This window comes from Dipodomys spectabilis, unplaced genomic scaffold (assembly GCF_019054845.1).
Source record: "Dipodomys spectabilis isolate Male_0828 unplaced genomic scaffold, ASM1905484v1 ptg000118l, whole genome shotgun sequence".
Classification (NCBI taxonomy): Eukaryota; Metazoa; Chordata; class Mammalia; order Rodentia; family Heteromyidae; genus Dipodomys; species Dipodomys spectabilis.
Window position 1 is genome coordinate 3760016 of NW_024870795.1, and position 20420 is coordinate 3780435.

A 20420-nucleotide genomic window follows, 5' to 3' on the forward strand; every position below is an offset into this window, starting at 1 on the left:
GGGCGGTGCGTCCCGTGAAGCACGGGGAGCCGGGACGGCGCCGGCGCTTTGGATGTCCGTGCCGAGGCGGAGCCCGGTTCCCACTCGGAAACGTCCGAAGGGATGTGGGGCTCCGCCGGCGGCGGCGGCGGCGGGCCTCGGGGCCGCGGGCTGGGAGTCGGGCTGGCGATGGGGCCGCTCAGGACGCGGCCGGGCACGGGCGCGCTGAGAAGCCCGGAGCCACCAGCCCGGACACCGTTCCCCCACCTCCGGGAAGGGCTGGCTGCCAGCAGAACCGCGGGCAGAGTCGCACCCCTAGACTGTGTGGGCACAGCGGGCGGGGTGAGAGCCGGAGCCCGCGCTGGCCTCGCCGAGCAAGGCCTGGCTTTACTCCCCGCCCGCCCGAGTGCAGTGCTGCAGTCGTAAACACACGGCCTCACCACAAGTACTGGAAAATTAAATCTTTAATAATTTTAAGAAATCACATTCGGTGTGAAGACTCCCGGAGACACTGGAGTTGGCGCATGCCCACCAGAGAAGCCCAGTCCTCGCCCCTATCAGCAAGTGCCCTCTGCCCTCAGTAGAGAGCAGTGGCCCGGATCATGTCAGCTGTGTACAGGTCTAGCTGACAGACTCCCCGAAACTGACTCAGGACCTCCCTAAGCAGGTTCCCATGTGTCTCCCAGCACTCAGCTCCTGAGCTCTGGGGCCTGGTGAATGGAGGCTGCGCTGATCTTCAGGTCTGGCCTGAGGGTAAAGCAGCAACGCGGCCACCTTCCTGCCAGGAGACACCTCAGTGCAGAGCGGCCTGTGAAGTGCCCACTCCTTTTTATTTTATATTCATTTCCATTTCCTCATTCTGAAATCACCCCCGCACGTCCTACTCCCATGAAGTCCAAGGGGCCACAGTAGACAAGGGGCTCAGAGTTTACAGGTCGCCTGAGCCACTTTGGAGCTGGTTTTTCTGTTCAGGGCTTGACAGATAAAGTCCCCAGCTTCCAGGAGCTTCTGGAGGTTCACACCCTTGGAGACACAAGTTAGAGGATGCAGTCAGTCATGACAGGCCGGCAACATCCAGGGAAACAGAAGACTGGACAGACAACTGGGACACTGAAAGAGGACAAGCAGGCCCCTTGTCCCTGACAGTGGGACCCAGCTGCCTGAGAGGCGTCTCTGCCTGGCATCTGGGGTTATTCTTCTGACAACCCCTTGTATAGTTCGTGGAGACACTGCCAGGGACCTCTTTAGTCTGAGTCTCTACTTCCAGGGCCTGGCCTACAGACAGTCTGTTTATGTTCACCCCTTGTGTATGCCTTGTGCATGCTAGGCAAGCATTGGGCCACCCTGCTACCCCCAGCCCTGGAGAGCTCTGTGTGCACACACGCTGCTTCTCTTTGCTGATGTGTACTCTACCCTCAACTCTGTGCTAAGTGGTTTTTTTTTTTTGGTCGTGGGGCTTGAACTCTGGGCCTGGGTGCTATCCCTCAGTTCAAGGCTCAAGGCTAGTGCTCTACCACTTGAGCCAGAGCAATACCTCTGGTTATTCTGGTGGTTAGTTGGAGATAAGAATCTCATGGACTTTCGTGCCAGGCTGGCTTTGAACCACAATCCTCAGATCTCAGCCTCCTGAGTAGCTAGGATTACAGGTGTGAATCACCGATGCCTAGCTTGTGCTAAGTGTCCTACAGTTTGTTTGGTTTTGTTTCTCTGGTGCTAGGAGTGGACCCAGGGTGTCAAATATGCTAATTGGGCACATTACACCCTCAGCCATACATTTTCTTTCTTTTTTTTTTGGGGGGGGGGGGGGAGTCAGGTCGTGGGGCCTGAACTCTGGGCCTGGGTGCTGTCCCTCAGCTCTTCAGTTCAAGGCTAGCACTCTACCACTTGAGCCACAGCGCCACTTCTGGCTTTTTTCTTTTTGCTTATGTGGTGCTGAGGAATCGAACCCAGGGCCTCATGCATGCAAGGCAAGCACTCTACCACTGAACCACCTTCCCAGCCCATCAGTCATACATTTTCTTACTTAATCCTCCTAGTAGACTAATGAGGTAAGTGTTATTATTATTGTTCCCATTTCTCAGACTTAGGATTTGTCTGAGGTCAGCAGCCTGTATAAAGATGGGCTCAGTTGCATTGGATCTCAAAGCATGTGTGTGGTGTGACTTCCATGCTGCCACGGGGGTCCTACAGCCTCTTACAGAGCCTGCAGCAGGGGTGGGAGGAGCAAACTGCTGCTCACAGCTCACAGAGAGCAAACAAAAGCTCAGGAGAGTGATCATTTCAGCTTAGGAACCCGGTGCCATTCCAAACTCTTTCCATACTTCCGGACCTCCGAGACATGACTATGGATGTTATTCTGAGACCCTGGCTTTCTTGTGCTTTGGCTCTGGCCAGGCTCACCCCACCTGATGCCTCAGCAATAAAAACATCCCACCCCCTCACCCCCCTTCTTCACCACAACCCCACACATGCCCGGGGGCTTCTTTACATGGTGCCCTTCAGCTCTGGGCTGTTGCCACCAGGTAGCAAGCGGGCTTACCGTGTGAATGCCCAAGCCTGAGAGCATGTATACCAGGTCCTCAGTGGCCAAGTTCCCTGATGCCCCCTGTGCATAGGGGCAGCCTCCGAGTCCCGCCACAGATGCGTCCACAACAGTCACTCCCATCTGGAAACAAAACAACGGTGACTCGTGGCTATGCTCCTGGAGACCTCCCATCGATTACTGCCTGAAATCCCCTCTGTGTCATCAGTCTTTCAGCCTGATTCTGAGCAGTGAAAAACCCGAGGCAGTGCTTATCTTAGTGCCAGGAACTGCCTGCATGGTCTCCTTTCCACCATCTTGGCTCACTCCTCACCCTTCAGCTCTTGGCTTAAAGGGCACCTCTCCTGAGAAAAGCCCTTCTAGATCACAACTAATCCTTCCCACTCTTGAGATCTCCACCCTCAGAGGCTGTTTACTGATCTCTACACGTCTACACGTGTGTGTGTGTGTGTGTGTGAGTGTGTGTGTGTGTGTGAGTGTGTGTGTGTGTGTGTGTGTGTGTGTGTGTGCATGAGCACGTGGCTGTTCTTACAGCTGGGTCACTAACCCTCCCAAGGGCTCCATCCTATTTCCCAGGCTGCTTGGCTCTGCTAATGCTCATGTCCTAGAAGGCACTTGGTACTGATGCTCAGGACACTCATGTCCAAGAGATTACCAATGCTTAACTAAGCTACAAAGAGAATTTCAAATTTCTCAAAAACCTCAATATTCTTTTTTTATTTTTTTTTTGGGTCCAGTCGTGGGCCTGAAGTCTGGGCCTGGGCGCTGTCCCTCAGCTCTTCAGCTCAACGATAATACCCTACCATTTTAGCCACAGCTCCACTTCTGTTTTTTTGGTAATTACATGGAAATAAGAGTCTCATGCATGGACTTTCCTGTCTGGGCTGGCTTTGAACCGCAATTCTCAGATCTCAGACTTCTGAGTAGTTAGGATTACAGGCGTGAGCCACTGGTGCCTGGCTCTTGCTTGTAGAAGCATGTTTTCTCCTTTTTGCTTTTGTTTTTTTGGCCAGTTCTGGGGCTTGAACTCAGGTTTGGGCACTGTCCTTGAGCTTCTTTAGCTCAAGGCTGGTACTCTATCACTTGAGCCACCACACCACTTCCAGCTTTTTCTGTTTATGTGGTACTGAGGTACCGAACCTAGGGCTTCATCATGCTAGGCAAGCACTCTACCACTAAGCCAAATTCCCAGTCTTGCTATTGTTTTTGTTGTTGTTTTTGTCAGTTGTGAGGCCTGAACTCTGGGCCTGGACACTGTCCCTCAGCTCTTCAGTTGAAAGCTAGTGAGTGCTCTACCACTTGAGCCATAGCTCCACTTTCGGTTTTCTGGTGGTTAATTCGAGATAAGAGTCTCACGGACTTTCCTGCCTCGGCTGGCTTTGAAGCACGATCCTCAGATCTCAGCCTTCTGAGTAGCTAGGATTCCAGGTGTGAGCCACCAACGCCCGGCTGTTGTTTTAAATTATTGTTGTGATGTAATGGATTGGAGCCTTGTGCGTCGGCAGGCCACAGCTTGGCCCCTGATTCACGTTTAAGTATTGCGCTAAACTGATTGCGCCACTGGAGCTCCATGGTTCATATTTCTTAAGCAACGCCACTGTAAAGGTTGTACCACTGCGTGCCTAGGAACATGTTCTCAAGACCTTTTCCTCCACTCCAGTTAACCCTCTCTTTCCTTACTTCCCCTCCCTCCCCATTTCCTCTTTATCTCTCTACTTCATTAAAAGAGAATTGTTTTCAAATCCGTTTTTGAGATAGAGTGTTACTATGTAGCCCAGGCTGGCTTCAACTTTGTGATCCTCCTGCTTCAGCTTCCCAACTGCTGGTTAAAGGAGTATGCCACCACACCTGGCTTGCTAAACATTCTCACTAATTTGCCTATCATTAAGTTGCCTAAATAAAACCCAGGCCTTATCCCTGTGTCCTCTGAAGAGTGTGTGTGTTCCTGTGCACAAATGCACCTTTGATTACCTGCAGAGCCATCAAAGTGTTGGCCAGGGCTTGGCCATAAGTGTCATGGCAGTGGACGGCCAGGGCGGCCAGAGGCACCTCTTGCATGACAGCGGACAGCATGTCTTTCATGAGCCCTGGGGTGCCCACACCAATGGTATCCCCCAGGGAGATCTCATAGCAGCCCATGGAGTACAGCTTCTTGGCAACCTGGGGGGGCAAGCAGGCTCTTAGAGGACTCCAGACCCACCAATAAGGGGACAGGGATCCTGGGACCAGGCAGATATTCCATGTCTGGGGTGCTAAATTCCTACTGGGTCCTAGGCTCTTGACAACTATGTGTTAGCCTCACCCTTCCCAGCAGGAAATTGTGACTCAGGTATAGATCTAGCCACAGGGGTAGCCCTCTGCTCCCTGACTTCAGTCCTTCATAATTTCTGTCCTTCAGCTTCATCCCTGAAAAACCATCTGCTATGAAATCGTGGGTCTGGGAAGCCACTGGGTACTTTTAAAAGCCCTGGGTCATGGCACAGCGGCAGCAGCAGATGCCTCTCCTGAGGAAGGGCACCCATGACTGGCTGCTGAACAAGGCTGTGCGAAGCAAGAGGCAAGGATGACACCTACCAATCACCAGCTAGATAAGTGACATGGTGACATCCCTATTCCCTGCACACAACAGGACAAGGGCTGACAAGGGCGGTGGCAGGAGGGGCAGGTGCAGGGGTACAGAGGAAGGACAGGCCTCGGGAGTCATGTGATGCTTGATGAAAGTCCTTGTGTTGGGCTAAGGGTTTTAACTTCTTTGAGCTTTGATTTCTGCTTTTGGAAGGAACAATGGCTGCTTGCAGGGAAGGTTAGGGTGGGAAATGGCAGCATTGTGAGGGTACTATTGGGCCCAGCAGCCTCTCAGTGAGTGGGTCTTCTTCCTATTTGGATGTTCCATGTACTAGGGAAGGGCAAGTAAGACCTGTTCCACCATCTTTAACCTGGCAGAAAGTTCTGTTCCCTCTTATATAAATCAGCAGTGAAGCTTTGAGGGCAAAATGACATGAGCGCCTGGACTGCTGAAATCTAATCCCCCTCTTAAGTTTTCCAGTATTGACGTGGCCACTTTTTTTTTTTGGTGGGGGTGGGGGGTCTGGTCGTGGGGCCTGAACTCTGGGTCTGGGCACTGTCCCTCAGCTCTTCAGCTCAAGGCTAGCGCTCTACCACTTGAGCCACAGCACCACTTCCGGCGTTTTTCTTTTTTCTTATGTGGTGCTGAGGAATGGAACCCAGGGCCTCAGGCATGCAAGGCAAGCGCTCTAGCACTGAGCCACCTTCCCAGCCCCTGACATGGCCACTGTTTACTCTGCAAAGCTGTGGCCCCTCACCTATGAGGACCCTGGGCAGGCCACCTTGAGGTCACCTCTTCACCCATCAGGCATGGTCACCGGCTGCTGGGACTAGAAGCTGAATGGAGGCTTTCTGGCTGGGCAGAAGCCTGGCTAGCAGGGAGCCTGCAGAGATCAAGTGAGGCCTGGAGTGGCCTAATGAAGGAATTGGGTGACAAATGCTATCAATGACCAGGGCACCTGTGCAAGCAGGGACAGGCGAAGCAGCCCACAGTACACACACCTCAGCGACTTTAGCTGGGGAGATCTTCCCTTCATAGGGACATCCAAGGGCACAGGAGATGTACCTGCGGGAAGATGGGAGGGATGGCGTCAATGCCCCCAGCCAGGCTGAGGCTGGGTAGCTGCTTGACCTGAAGCTAGGAGTCCCAGGGCCTGGACTAAAGGCTAGCTCACTGTGGTGGCGCAGCAAGGCAGGCAGCGGGGCTAAGCACTAGGAGACGCAGTGGAGAACCATGGCAAGGAGCTGGGCCAGTGCTCAAAAGACCAAAGATGAGAACAGGAGTAGGTAACAGTGAGAGCCAGATGGGGCTGGCCTGAGAGCCAAGTAATCAGCTGAGATGACTCACGTGCCAGGCACAGAGCAGTGAGCAAGACCAATTTGGTCCTGTCCTAGAGCACTTTCAGGTTGGGACTAGGCAACAAAGAGGCAATCGAGCAAGGAGCAAGGTGAGCGCCATGAAGAAACACAGGGAAAAGCGACAGAAACAGCTAGAGGGGGCCATCTGTGGAGAGGGCCACATTTACAATCAAGGGAAGGGCTTCCTATAGGGTTTCTGCCATACTTACCTGGAAAGAGGTGCTGACATGTGAGGCTTGGGCTGACCCAGATACTTAAGTCAAAACTGCTTATGATATAAGGTGGGAAGGATAGCTGGGGCAGGGGCTGAGGGCTGACTCACCCGCGCACAGGAATGCTGGCGGCCTGTGCAGCCTTCATGATTCCATCAAAGCGCTGGAAGCTCTCAGCTATGGAGCAGTTGACGTTCTTCTTGGTGAAGAGCTCAGAGACAGCACCAAAGATGCTTACTTCTTTGGCTCCGGCAGCCACCTGCCAACACCCAGGCAAAGAAAGACTTCAGCTTTCCTCAAGAACATTGGGTGTCTAATGTAAAATGTACAGTATAGGAATTGTGCCCCTATAAAATGATGTGGTGACGTCCTATCCCCAGTTCTTCTGAATGTGGCCTTGTTTGGAAACCGGGCCATTGAAGGCATACATAAAGGAGGTCATGTTAGCTCAGGATGGGCTCCTGGGGGAAGTAGAGGCCAGGTGCCAGTGACTCACACATCTACCTACTCAGGAGGCTAAGATCTGAGGATTGAGATTCAAAACTAGCACTGGCAGAAAAGTTCTGGAGACTCTTATCTCCAATTAACCTGCAAAAAGCCAGAAGTGGAGCTCTGGCTCAAGTGGTAGTATTCCAGCCCTGACTGAAAGAGCCAAGTGAGAGTGTAAAGCCCTGAGTTCAAGCCCCAGTGATGACAGCAACAGTAATAACAGGTCTCCCGTCAGGCACTGGATAGGTATCTGTGTACACTCCACATTCTGGAACTATCCCAAAGGTGGTCACTCATGTGAAGGTACTCATCAGCACTCATGCATAGGCAGACTATGTTCTGAAAAGTTAAGTACGCATCAAGATCACAGAGTAATCACAAAGCAGTGGCAGGGCCAGGACTGCTTGCCATCACTGAAGAGGGACATCCCAGTACAGGGACGAATGCCTTCGATCTATTCCAGGAGCCCCCACCAAGTGAGCCTCTTACCGCTGCCTCAAAGCCTTTCATGTTTGGGGTCAGGACCGGGTAGTTGATGCCAGGAAACTTCTGAATGCCCCTCAAGACTTCAGTGTGGTCAGCCATCTGGAACCGAAGAAGTCATTGTCAACTAATTACCAAAGCAGGCAGAGATCTCAACAGGTAGAGAACGATCTTTCACCAAAGTCTCTGTTCTGTAGACCCTGGAAAAAGCCTTCTTCAGGGCTGAGTCTGCCCAGGGCTTTTGCTATCTGCTTGAGTGTGGAAGGACTGGGAGGCCTGGGGGTTTGGATGACACCTCCCATTTCTTTTTTTTTTTTTGGTCAGTCGTGGGGCTTGAACTCTGGGCTTGGGAACTGTCCCTCAGCTCTTCAGCTCAAGGCCAGCACACTACCACTTGAGCTACAGCGCCACTTCCGGTTTTCTGGTGGTTTATTGGAGATAGGAGTCTTACGGTCTCTCCTGCCCAGGCTGGCTTTGAACCGCGATCCTCAGATCTCAGCCTCCTGAGTAGCTAGGATTATAGGTGTGAGCCACCAGCGCCTGGCAACACCTCCCATTTCTTCATATGACCAACACTGTCAGAGTTATATAAGTCATACCTGTGGTAACACCACACCAACATTTGCACAGTCCCTGGACCACTCTTTGCATTCTCTGTAACAGGATCTGTCTAACCTTCTTGTCCATCTGTGACTTGGGTCATGGGTTGTGCCCTTCTACACACATGGAAACCACAGACACAGAGAGTCTTGTCATTTGGCCAGAGAAGACCTGAGCAACCACCTCCAACATGCAAGGGGGAGAAATCTTAGGAAAGCTACCAATAGATTGGGGCAGGCCCCCGAATGAATCCACACTGCAGTTCCCAAGTCATGCCCTTCAGTGCCCCACAGTGCGGGGGATGGTGTAAGACCTCTCAGAGAAAGTGTGGAAACCCATGTTCCCAACTAACTCCCACTTGAGGCTGCAGCTCACCTGAGGAACCCACTTGGGAGACACAAAGCTGGTGGCTTCTATGACAGGAAGCCCTGCTTCGGAGAGCATGTCGATCAGCCTGATCTTCACGGCAGTAGGGACAACATTCTACAGCAAGATGACACCACAAGATAGGTTAGCAGCACTGGTACTGAAACGGCCTCAGTGGGCGCTGCTGTTAGTTCAAGGCTTTTGCTACAGCAAGCCCTTCAGTCTCAGCCTCCAAACATGAGCAGGAATTCACAAGAAATCTTTGCCTGTCTTCACATCTATAAAGGGCCTTTGGTGGAAGCAGCCTCTCACTTGAGTTCATATTTACTGGGAAATCACATTTTCCTGCCATGCACACTGTCTCTGAACTGAATGTCTGTTAATTTATGACCCATCGTAAACAAATGGGGAGCCTGCATGTGCAGAGATGACTCCCACTCTTGCCTCTTGGGCTTATGGCTTAGGGCCCAAAGTATCCCAACCCTCCTCTTTCCTGTTCTCAGGTGGCACAGGACTTTATTCTCACAAGGCTCAGCCTACTGCTTTCCTTCTCCGGTCACCTGGTTGCTCACCAGATCCTATGGGTCCTGAGTTCCCACTCATGGACATTATGCTTAAGTCTCAATTCATAGTACACAGAATCCGTTACCTTTCTGCTCAAACCTTCCATTAAGAGTATTAAGCTGAGTGCTGGTGGCTCATGCCTGTAATCTTAGCTACTCGGGAGGCTGAGATCTGAAGACTGAGGTTTGAAGCCAGCTGGGACAGGAAACCCCATAAGACTGTTACCTTTAATTAACCACCAAAAAAGCCAGAAGTGGAGCTGTGCCTCAAGTGGCAGAGTACCCAGGCCCTGAGTCCAAGCCCCAGGATTGTCACAAAAAACAAACAGATGTACTATTTTACAACCTAAACTCAACAACATACTTTTTTTTTTTTTTGGGTCTGGTTATGGGGCCTGAACTCTGGGCCTGGGCGCTGTCCCTCAGCTCTTCAGCTCAAGGCTAACACTTTACCACTTGAGCCACAGCGCCACTTCCGGCTTTTTTCTTTTTGCTTATGTGGTGCTGAGGAATCGAACCCAGGGCCTCAGGCATGCAAGGCAAGTGCTCTACCACTGAGCCACCTTCCCAGCCCGGGGTGTGTGTGTGTGTGTGTGTGTGTGTGTGTGTGTGTGTGTGTGTGTGTGTGTGTGTGTGTGTGTGTGTGTGTGTGTGTGTGTGTGTGTGTGTGTGTGTGTGTGTGTGTGTGTGTGTGTGTGTGTGTGTGTGTGTGTGTGTGTGTGTGTGTGTGTGTGTGTGTGTGTGTGTGTGTGTGTGTGTGTGTGTGTGTGTGTGTTTTGCAGCCTGGATGATGTCCTTGAGCTTTTTCACTCAAGGATAGCATTCTAGTACTGTGAGCCACAGGATGACTTCTGGTTTTCAGGTAGTTAATTGGAGATAAGAGTCTCCTGGGGCTGGGAAGGTGGCTCAGTGGTAGAGCTCTTGCCTTGCATGCATGAGGCCCTGGGTTCAATTCCTCAGCACCACATAAGAAAAAAGCTGGAAGTGGGGCTGTGGCTCAAGTGGTAGAGCACTAGCCTTGAACTGAAGAGCTGAGGGACAGTGCCCAGGCCCAGAGTTCAGACCCCATGACTGGACCCCCCCCCCCAAAAAAAAAAAAAGAAAAAGAGTCTCCTGGACTTTCCTGCCCAGGCTGGCTTTGAATCATAATCTTCAGATCTCAACATACCTGAGTAGATAGGATTACAGGTGTGAGCTACCAACACCTAGCTACTCTTTCTTTCTCCGCGCTCCCCCCCCCCCCCCCCAGTCCTGAGACTTGACCTCATAGCCTGCACACTGTCCCTGAGCTTCTTTTGCTCAAGACTAGCACTCTACCACTTGAGCCACAGCACCACTTCCAGCTTTTTCTGTTTATGTGGTACGACTGAGGAACTGAACCCAGGGCTTCAGGCATGCTAGACAAGCACTCTACCACTAAGCCACATTCCCAGCCCTACATACTTTTTTTTTTTTTTTTGTCGGTCGTGGGGCTTGAACTCTGGGCCTGGGCGCTGTCCCTCAGCTCTTCAGCTCAAGGCGAGCGCTCTACCACTTGAGCTACAGCGCCACTTCCGGTTTTCTGGTGGTTTATTGGAGATAGGAGTCTCACGGTCTCTCCTGCCCGGGCTGGCTTTGAACCGTGATTCTCAGATCTCAGCCTCCTGAGTAGCTAGGATTACAGGCGTGAGCCACCAGCGCCCGGCTCATACTTTTTTTTTGTTGGTTGTGGGGCCTGAACTCTGGGCCTGAGCGCTGTTCCTCAGCTCTTCAGCTCAATCCTAGCTCTACCACTTGAGCCATAGGACTACTTCTGGCTTTTTCTGCTTATGTGGTGCTGAGAATCAAACCCAGGGCCTCATGCATGCAAGGCATGCACTCTACCACCAAGCCACCTTCCCAGCCCCCCTACATACTCTTATACTGACAACTTCCTAATATTCCATTTTATCAAAAGTCCGTAATTTGCATCTCTTTTTGGTAAGTCTCCATCTTTTACCTTTTCATTTTGTAGACCATCTCGGGGACCAACTTCCACAATCTTCACCTGCTTCGGAAAGGTGCCCATAGATGAGGTGCTGACCTTTGGTTTAAGAGGAAAGAAAAGTGAGAGAGAGTGTCACAGTTCTCCATGGACGGTTCTCATAGGATGGGTCTTCTTGGCTAATGCTGAGACAAGTGTATTTCTCACTGTTCAACGCATACGCAATTTCCTCTGGTATTAACATCAAAAGCACATTGCAAGCCAGGTGCCAGTGGCTTGTGCCTATAACTCTAGCTACTCAGGAGGCTGAGGCCTGGGGATTAGTTTGAAGACACCTAATGCCTTGAGACTTCCCTTCCACTCTGCTCACCATTCCTGGGCCTTGAACTCAGAGCCTCACGCTCTCTCTTGGCTTTTTCACTCAAGTCTCATTATCACTTGAGTCACACCTCCACTTCCATTTTTTGGTGATTAATTAAGAGCTTTTGCCAAATGGGCTTTTGAACCTTAGATCTTAGAATTTTCAGATCTCAGCCTCCTGTGTAGCTAAGATTACAGACATGAGCCACCAGCACTGGCTCCTTAGGACTCTGATGACTCAAGTGGTACAATACCAGTCTTGAGGAAAAAGTAAGTTTCAGCTTACTGCCCCAAGTTCTTAAGTCCCAGTACTAGCACACATGAAAAAACAAAAAAGAAAAAAAGAATATTGTACTTTGGGACAGGAATAGAAAAGAACAAGAGGCCCGAGCTCCCAGGCCAGTCCTCTCCTGAAAAGAGTCCAGACCCACTTCTAGCTGCCTACTCAATGGCTTTATTTGCTCTTTTCCAATTCAGTAGTCTTCCAAACTCTGTAATTTCTCCTGAAGTCCATCTAACTCATTTCCTTCCTATCTTGTAAAAAGAGGCCAAGGCAAGAAAGTGTTTTTGTTTTTTTTTTTTTTGGTCGGTCATGATGCCTGAACTCTGGGCCTGGGCACTGTCCCTCAGCTCTTCAGCTCGAGGCTAGTGCTCTACCACTTGAGCCACAGCGCCACTTCCAGCTTTTTTTGCTTATGTGGTGCTGAGGAATCAAACCCAGGTCCTCATGCATGTGAGGCAAGCACTCTACCACTGAGCCACCTTCCCAGACCTGATAGTGATGATTTTGAGGCTAGATGAGTTCCCAGAAAGATCCTGTCTCAAAAAATGAAACATCTGGGTGCCAGTGACTCATGCCTGACATCCTAGCTACTCAGAAGGCTGAGATCTGAGGATGCCCGGAATCCTAGCTATTTAGGAGGCTGAAATCTGAGTTTCAAGCCAGTCTCAGCAGGAAAGCCTGTGACTCTTATGTCTAATTAACCACCAAAAAGCTAGAAGTGGAGCTGTGGTTCAAGTGATAAAGCACTAGCCTTGAGCACAAAAGCTCAGGGACAGCACACATGCCCCAAGACCAGCATACAACATAGACACAACAAAGCTGTGGTGGTGCACGCCTATAATTCCAGCTATTAGGACTGGGGAGGTAGCAAGATTGTAGTATGAGGCCAGTCCAAGCAAGGTTAGTATGGGACTTTTTTTTTTTTCTCGTTAGTCATGGGGCTTGAACTTGGGGCCTGGGCACTGTCCTTGAGCTCTTTTGCTCAAGGCTAGCACTCTACCACTTGAGCCACAGGGCCACTTCCAGCTTTTCTGTAATTTAATTGGAGATCAGAGTCTCACAGACTTACCTGCCCAGGCTGGCTTTGAACTGTGATCCTCAGAACTCAGCCTCCTGAGTAGCTAGGATTACAGGCCTGAGCCATCAGCAAAAATACTGGGGCATGGTTCAAGAAGACACTGAGTACTGCCAGTACCACAAAAAACAAACAAACAACCCCCCAAAACAATAAACACAAACCCAGTGTGCTTTTTTTTTTCTCCATGTGACATAATTGTTTACCTTTTACTCTGTATAAAGGCATGGCACAAGCTCTGTTGCTTAAGCTGGAACCTGACTCACTGCACGGCCACAGGCTCAGTACAACTTGGCTCTCACAGAACTCATAGCTTCCCCTGTTGCTCCCCTCTCCACCAGCATAAGCAGTGCGCTCAGCGCCAGCTCCACTCGCTTTCTCTCCCCGAGCGGGTCTGCCCCCCCACCCCCCCACCCACTCTCCTCACACCCCACTCTCAGCCTGTGCAAATCTACCCACCCTCTCACCTCCAGTTCTTATTTATTTCAGGGCTATAGTTATTTCCTTCAAAGCACTGGGAGCATGCCGATGCTACCTTTCCTCCAAGAGGTTATAAACTCTGGGGAGCCTCATTTGTTTCCACACCTTTGTCCTGACTGTCCAGTCCAGCACTGCGGCTGCTTCATGGTAGTGCTCCTTAAAGTGACAGAACAACCCATAATGCATAGGGCACAGGTGTCCAGGAGAAGAGCAATCACTGAGAACAGCTAGCCTGGTTCTGTGGTGGTGGTAGGTTCACAGGAAGACCTCTGTACTGGGGTGAATGGGCGCCGGTGGCTCACGCCTGTAATCCTAGTTACTCAAGAGGCTGAGATCTGAGGATCACAGTTCAAAGCCAATCCAGACAGTAAAGTCCGTGAGACTCTTATCTCCAATAAACCACTAGAAAACCAGAAGTTGTGCTGTGGCTCAAGTGGTAGAGTACTTGCCTTGAGCTGAAGAGCACAGGAACAAAAAAAAAAAAAGAATCTTAGAAGCTTGAAGCCTCCTCAATGTAAAATGTGTCTCAATCTCTCCTCCTCCCAAAGTAACATGGCCTTCTTTACCTCTTTCATCCTTAGTACAACTCGTCAAATAAACTTCATTTTACCACATTTAATCTAGGTAAACACGTCTCCTTCCCCATGGCAGTGACTAAGCTGGAAGGCCAGCGATGTCCTATTGCAGTTGGTCTAGTACAGAACACTAACATTACTCCAGGGGCACTTGAGGCTTATGCCACAGGGAGAGAAGACCTTGCTTTGTTCCCTGCTTTATTTCCAAGGCCTTAAGCCACAATAGGGGCTCAATAAATGACATAATTGTTGAGGGGACATAAAACTTGCTTCCAGGTTTATAAAACAGGTTAAACTGAAACTCACCTAAGTTTTCTATAACAGCACTTCGATAACAACAATAATTTACAGTGTCAAGCACCAGTGGCTGATGCCTGTAATTCTAGCTACTCGGAGGCTAAGATCGGAGGATCGTGGTTCAAAGCCAGTTTGGACCAGCTCACCATCTAAAAAGCTGGAAGTAGAGTGGTGACTAAAGTGGTAGAGTGCTGTCCTTGAGCAAAAAAACAGCTAAGGGTCAGTGCCCAGGCTCTGAGTTCAAGCCCCAGTGCCAGCACAAAACAAAGAGCCAGGCACTGGTGGCTCACACCTATAATTCTAGCTGAGATTTATTTTATATTTTTTGCCCTGAGTTTCCTTTGCTCAAGGCTAGTGCTCTACCACTTAAGCCACAGAACTACTTCCAGCTTTTTCTGTTAATGTGATATTGAGGCTTCATGCATGCTAGACAGGTGCTCTACCATCGAGCCACATGCGACAGAACTGCAGTTCAAAGTCAGCCAGAGCAGGAAAGTTCATGATACTTATTTTGTCGGTCGTGGGGCCTGAACCCTGGGCCTAGCATTGTCTCTCAGCTCTTCAGCTCAAGGCTAGTGCTCTACCACTTGAGCCACAGTGCCACTTTTGGCTTTTATTGCTTATGTGGTGCCAAGAAATCAAACCCAGGAATTCATGCATGCTAGGCAAGCACTCTACCACTGAGCCACCTTCTCAGACCCCTATGATACTCTTATCTCCAATTAACTACCAAAATAGCTGGAAGTGAAACTGTAGTTCAAGTGGTAGCTCTGAGCAAAAAAGGCTCAGGAACTGTGCCCAGAGCCTGAGTTCAAGCCCTAAGACCAGCACAAAAACAAACAAATGAACAACAACAACCACCCCCAAACACAACAATCTATTCTTTAATATTTGCCAGGCTTGAATACTAATCCACATTATCCTCTCCATAACCTTATTAGGTAGGAACTATCATAATCTCCACTTTGCTGGGAAAAATCTGAAGCCTAAAGAAGTTTTGCCGGGCGCGGTGGCTCATGCCTGTAATCCTAGCTACTCAGGAGGCTGAGATCTTGGTTCAAAGCCAGCCCGGGAGGGAAAGTCCATGAGACTCTTATCTCCAATAAACCGCTAGAAAACCAGAAGTGGCACTGTGGCTCAAGTGGTAGAGCGCTTGCCTTGAGCTGAAGAGGGCAAGGACAGCGCCCAAGCCCAGAATTCAAGTCCCACAACTGACAAAAAAAAAAAGGCGGGGGGGGGGGGGGGGGGGGGGAGGGCTGGGAAGGTAGCTCAGCGGTAGAGTGCATGCCTTCCTTGCAAGCATGAGGCCCTGGGTTCGATTCCTCAGCACCATATAAACAGAAAAAGCCGGAAGTGGCGCTGTGGCTCCAGTGGTAGAGCGCTAGCCTTGAGCTGAAGAGCTGAGGGACAGGACCCAGACCCAGAGTTCAGGCCCCATGACTGGCAAAAAAAAAAGTTTTCCCAAACCTTTTGACACCCAATTCCATTGACACCAAAAATAAAGTATCCCAAGATTCCATGGCTCACTGGTCACAGAGCAATACTGGAAAGCTGGCAGAGTGGCTTGTAGAGTGCAAGCTTCTAACCCTTAGGCCACTGCTGCTGCCTACCTGCCTTGCTCTGGTCTTCTATTTTCTTGGTTAAATAAAAAAAAGCCCCCTCAGAGATGACCCTCTGTAACCACATTAGGTTCTGAGCTAAAGTGCCCTGAGATGGGCGGTTTATCTCCATCAAAACTAACTCGAACACGCATAGCTGGGGTTATTCTTACTCCAGGACAGAAAAAGACTGCACCTCAGAAAGATTACCCCCAAATCACATAGCTGGAAAGTGCCTGGGACTTGGATTGGTTCCGATTCCTACTTTCATTATGCCACCCCTCCCATCTAGAGGATTATCTCTATTATCCCATTTAATTTTCTTAACTTCCTAAGCTGAAGTTAGGGTCTTCATTTTCCACATGACTAATTGGTGGAGGTGAGGTGAGTGGCCTGGAGACATTAAAGTGGTTTTCTGAAAGAGAACCAATGTTTGGGAATATAATTTCTCCAATTTCTAGTAATCCCTTCCTGGAAACCCCGTTGAGTTTATAGCTCAGTGGTAAAGTGATTTGAGGTCCTGGATTGATGCCTAGAACCACCCAAAACCAACGAACAAACCAAAACCCAAAACACAAAGCAAAACAACCAAAACCCAGCATGCCAAATGCTTTTACCTACTTGTTCTCACTCTCCAAAACCACCCCGAGAAAACGTAATCCACTTTACAGACGAGACAACTGGCGTTCGGAGAGAGTAAATAACTATGTCCTTGGGCCTAGAAAGTGGCTGACCCACTGGGCTGGTGCACAGCTGTGCACCTAGCACGGCTGACTCCACCCGGTAGCAGCTGGCTGTCGCCTACACTCGCTGAGCAAGAGAGGCACCCCCCCCCCACGGTCGAACACGTCCAAAGTACAACAGCGCGGGGGTCGCAGCCAGCCCCCGGCGCCGGCTCCCCGCAGCGTCCTCCAAACCATCCGCAGCTGGGAAGGCAGCGGCTGGGCTGGGAGGCTCCTCCCGCCGCGGGACCTGGAAGGTGAGCACTGCGGTTCGCCAACGAACTTGGGAGCCCGGCGCCACGAGCCCGGGCCAGCGGGAAGGCCCAGGGTGGCGTTCACGTCGGCCGCGGGTCGCAGCACCACTGCCTGCCTCAGTTTCCACACAGCCCGTAAGGGTCCAAAAGGCTTCCGGCGGGAAGGGCTGTCGGGCTCCGCCTCTCAGACAGCCGCCGCCGAACAAGCCCCGGCCCCGGCCCCGACCCGTCCCGCTGCCCCCGGGGGTGGGGAGGGCGCTGTCCGCGGCACTTACAGCCCGGAGGGACGCCCAGCCCACCGCTCGCCGCGGCAGCACCTTCCTCACGCTCGCCATCTTGGCTCAGCTGTGGCGGCCACGTGACCGGAGTGGGCGTGGCCGCGCACCTGGGCGGAGTCTGTGGGCTCCAATCCCGGGTCCGCGCCTGGCCTCCCCGGGTGGTGCTGATGGTCTTGTTGCCGTCGCCCCAATCCCTACCGTTCCAGTAGATTGGCTGAGCGCTTGTTGCATGCCAGACAATCTGAGGGGCAAAAAACGCAGACCGACAGAAAGCCAGGCTCCGGCTCCCGTGTTCGGTCTGGGAAGACACAAACTGGGGCAGTGAACGTCAGGGAGAAGCATCCTTTGAGGGGTCTGCAGAGTAGATCTACCCCGGTGGACAAGCGTTCCAGACAGACAGCAGGTGCAACGGCCAGAGGCGCAGACACCGGTGCTGCCGTTTCTGAAGTTTTTTTTCCTCCTCCACTACTTCTTCTTCTTCTTCTTCTTCTTGATTCTTCTTCTTCTTCCTCCTCCCCCTCCCTTCTTCTCCCCCTCCCTTCTCCTCCCTTTTCCTCCTCCTTCTTCTTAGCACTCTACCACTTCAGCCACAGTTTCTCAAACTTTTGGTAGAGAGAAGACTGATTTTTGCCCAGGCTGGCTTTGGACTGTGATGCTCAGATCTTAGCCACTTGAGTAGCATGGGGCTAAGGCAGCATTTTGCAGGTTGTGCCCCATTAATTGGTTTTAGGATTAATTTAATAGGTACCAGTGCCACTTCCGGTTTTCTGGTGGTTTACAGGAGATGAGTGTTTCATGGGCTTTCCTGCCCGAGCTGGCTTTGAACCATGATCCTCAGATCTCAGCCTCCTGAGTAGCTAGGATTACAGGCAAGAGCCATCAGCACCTGGCTTTTTGTGTGTGTGTGTGTGTCGGGTCGTGGGCCTGAACTCTGGGCCTGGGCGCTGTCCCTCAGCTCTTCAGCTCAAGGCTAGTGCTCTACCACTTGAGCCACAGCACCACTTCTGGCTTTTTTTGTTTATGTGGTGCTGAGGAATCAAACCCAGGGCCTCATGCATGCGAGGCAAGCACTCTACCACTGAGCCAACTTCCCTCAACATTCTGTAATAGAAAATAAAGAAGCCGGGCGCTGGTGGCTCACGCCTGTAATCCTAGCTACTCAGGAGGCTGAGATCTGAGGATCGAGGTTCAAAGCCAGCCCGGGCAGGAGAGACCATGAGACTCCTATCTCCAATAAACCATCAGAAAACCGGAAGTGGCACTGTGGCTCAAGTGGTAGAGTGCTCGCCTTGAGCTGAAGAGCTGAGGGACAGCGCCCAGGCCCAGAGTTCAAGCCCCACGATCGACCAAAAAAAAAAAAAAAGAAAGAAAATAAAGAAAACTTATAAGAGTAGAAAGTATAATTAACAACATTTTTATTATATATGTCAAGTAAAATAGTTTTTGTGTGTGTGCTGGTCCTAGGGTTTAAACTTGGCCTGGGGACTATCCTTGAGCTAATGTGCTCAAAGCTAGTGCTCTGCTACTTGAATCACAGCTACACTTCTGGTGTTTTTTCTTTTTTTTTGGTGGGAAATTGAAGATAAGAGTCTCACAGGTTTTTCTGGCTGGCTTTGAACTGTGAACCTCAGACCTCAGCCTCTTGAGTAGCTAGGATTACAGGTGTAGGCTACTAGTGCCTGGTAACAGAATAAATATCTAGCTGGGTGTGGTGGTACACACTTGTACTTCTAGCTACTCAGTAGGTTGATACAGGAGGGTCACTCAAATAGTGGGCTGCAAACAGAAATGCCCATAAAACACTATTAGAAAGATGGAAAAGGCCAGGTAAGGTAAAAAGGCACACCTATAATCCCAGCACCCAGGAGTCTGAGGTAGGAAGATTGGCTTGGGGACAGCTTGGGCTATGTAGCAAGATCCTGTCTCAAAAAGAAAGGCCAGATGGTGGGGGCTCACTCCTGTCATCCTACTCAGGAGGTGGAGATGGGCAAAATAGCAGTTTCAGGCCAAACCAGCTCCCTCCCTTCCCCCAATGCTTGAAAAACTCAATAGAAAAAGTTGTAGCCAGGTGCCCGTGGCTCATGCCTATAATCCTAGCTACTCAAGAGGCTGAGATCTGAAGATTGTGGTTCAAAGCCAGCTCAGGCAGGAAAAGTCCGTGAGACTTTTTTTTTTTGGTTCCAGTTGAGGGGCCTGAACTCAGGGCCTGGGCACTGTCCCTCAGCTCTTCAGCTCAAGGCTAGCGCTCTATCACTTGAGCCACAGCGCCACTTCCGGCTTTATTTCCTTTTTGCTTATGTGGTGCTGAGGAATCAAACCCAGGGCCTCATATATATGAGGCAAGTGCTGTACCACTGAGCCACCTTCCCAGCCCCAGTCCATGAGACTTTTATCTCCAATAAATCACAGAAATTTGCTGTGGCTCAAGTGGTTGAGTGCTAGCCTTCAGCTGAAGAGCTGAGGGACAGTGCTCAGGCCTAGAGTTCAAGCTCCATGACCGACAAAAAGAAAGAAAGAGAAAGAAAGAAAGGAAAGAAAAAAGATGAGCATGTTGGCAAGTGTCTGCCATCCCAGCTATAGGAAGAAGCTTAAGTAGAAGATTAAGATACAGGTCATCCTGGGCAAAAGTACAACAGCAGGTTGTCCTTTTTTTTTGTCGGTCTTGGGGCTTGAACTCTAGGCCTGGGCGCTGTCCCTGCTCTCTTTAGCTCAAGGTGAGCGCTCTACCGCTTGAGCCACAGTGCCACTTCGGGTTTTCTAGTGGTTTATTGGCGATAAGAGTCTCACAGATATTTCTGCCCAGGCTGGCTTTGAACCATGATCCTCAGATCTCAGCCTCCTGAGTAGCTAGGATTACAGATGTGAGCCACCGGCACTCGGCTAGGTTGTACTTTTGCTACCTCAAAAATAACCAAAGCAAGCTGGGTTCTGGTGGCTCACACCTGTAATCCTAGCTACTCAGGAGGCTGGGATCTGAGGATCGAGGTTCAAAGCCAGCCTGGGCAGGAAAGTCCATGAAACTCTTATCTCCAATAAACCACCAGAAAACTGGAAGTGGCACTGTAGCTTAAGTGGTAGAGTGCTAGCCTTGAGCTGAAGAGCTGAGGGACAGTGCTCAGGCCCAGAGTTCAAGCCCCACAACTGACAAAAAAAAAAAAAAAAACAACCAAAAAAACCCCAAAGCAGCCAGAAACCAGTGGCTCATATCTGTAAACCTAGCTACTCAGGAGGCTAAGAACTGAGAATCAAGGTTCAAAGCTAGCCTGGGAAGGAAAGTCTATGAGATTCTACTTCAATTAATCACCAAAAAACTGGAAGTAGAACTGTGGCTCAAGTGATAAGAGCATCAGCTCTGAGCAAAAAAGTTAAGAGGTCAG

General features: G+C 50.6%; 1 protein-coding gene across 2 annotated transcripts; it reads right to left on the reverse strand.

Annotated features, from left to right (window-relative positions):
• Nucleotides 1-425: 425 nt before the first annotated feature.
• Nucleotides 426-17121, reverse strand: Hmgcl (3-hydroxy-3-methylglutaryl-CoA lyase). 2 transcript variants are annotated; one of them, XM_042688458.1, is made up of 9 exons: nt 17041-17121; nt 11137-11220; nt 8605-8712; nt 7636-7731; nt 6768-6916; nt 6089-6152; nt 4493-4681; nt 2519-2644; nt 426-1002 (listed from the first exon to the last, which is right to left on the reverse strand). In XM_042688458.1, the coding sequence occupies exons 1-9, from the start codon at nt 17098-17100 to the stop codon at nt 901-903; spliced, it is 978 nt and encodes a 325-aa protein (XP_042544392.1). In that variant the 5' UTR covers nt 17101-17121; the 3' UTR covers nt 426-900. The 2 variants fall into 2 exon arrangements, with proteins under 2 accessions (XP_042544392.1, XP_042544393.1); XM_042688459.1 differs by having other exon boundaries at nt 17065-17114.
• Between the last annotated feature and the right edge of the window lie 3299 nt (nt 17122-20420).

Bases quoted from the DNA above. Each gene is read 5' to 3' on its own strand.
- Hmgcl (XM_042688458.1), bottom strand. From the start codon at position 17,100: ATGGCGAGCGTGAGGAAGGTGCTGCCGCGGCGAGCGGTGGGCTGGGCG. The intron at 11,221-17,040 runs GTAAGTGCCGCG...CTTAAACCAAAG, and splicing joins GCTGGGCGTCCCTCCGGGCT to GTCAGCACCTCATCTATGGG. The intron at 8,713-11,136 runs GTAAAAGATGGA...ATCTTGCTGTAG, and splicing joins ATGGTCTACAAAATGAAAAG to AATGTTGTCCCTACTGCCGT.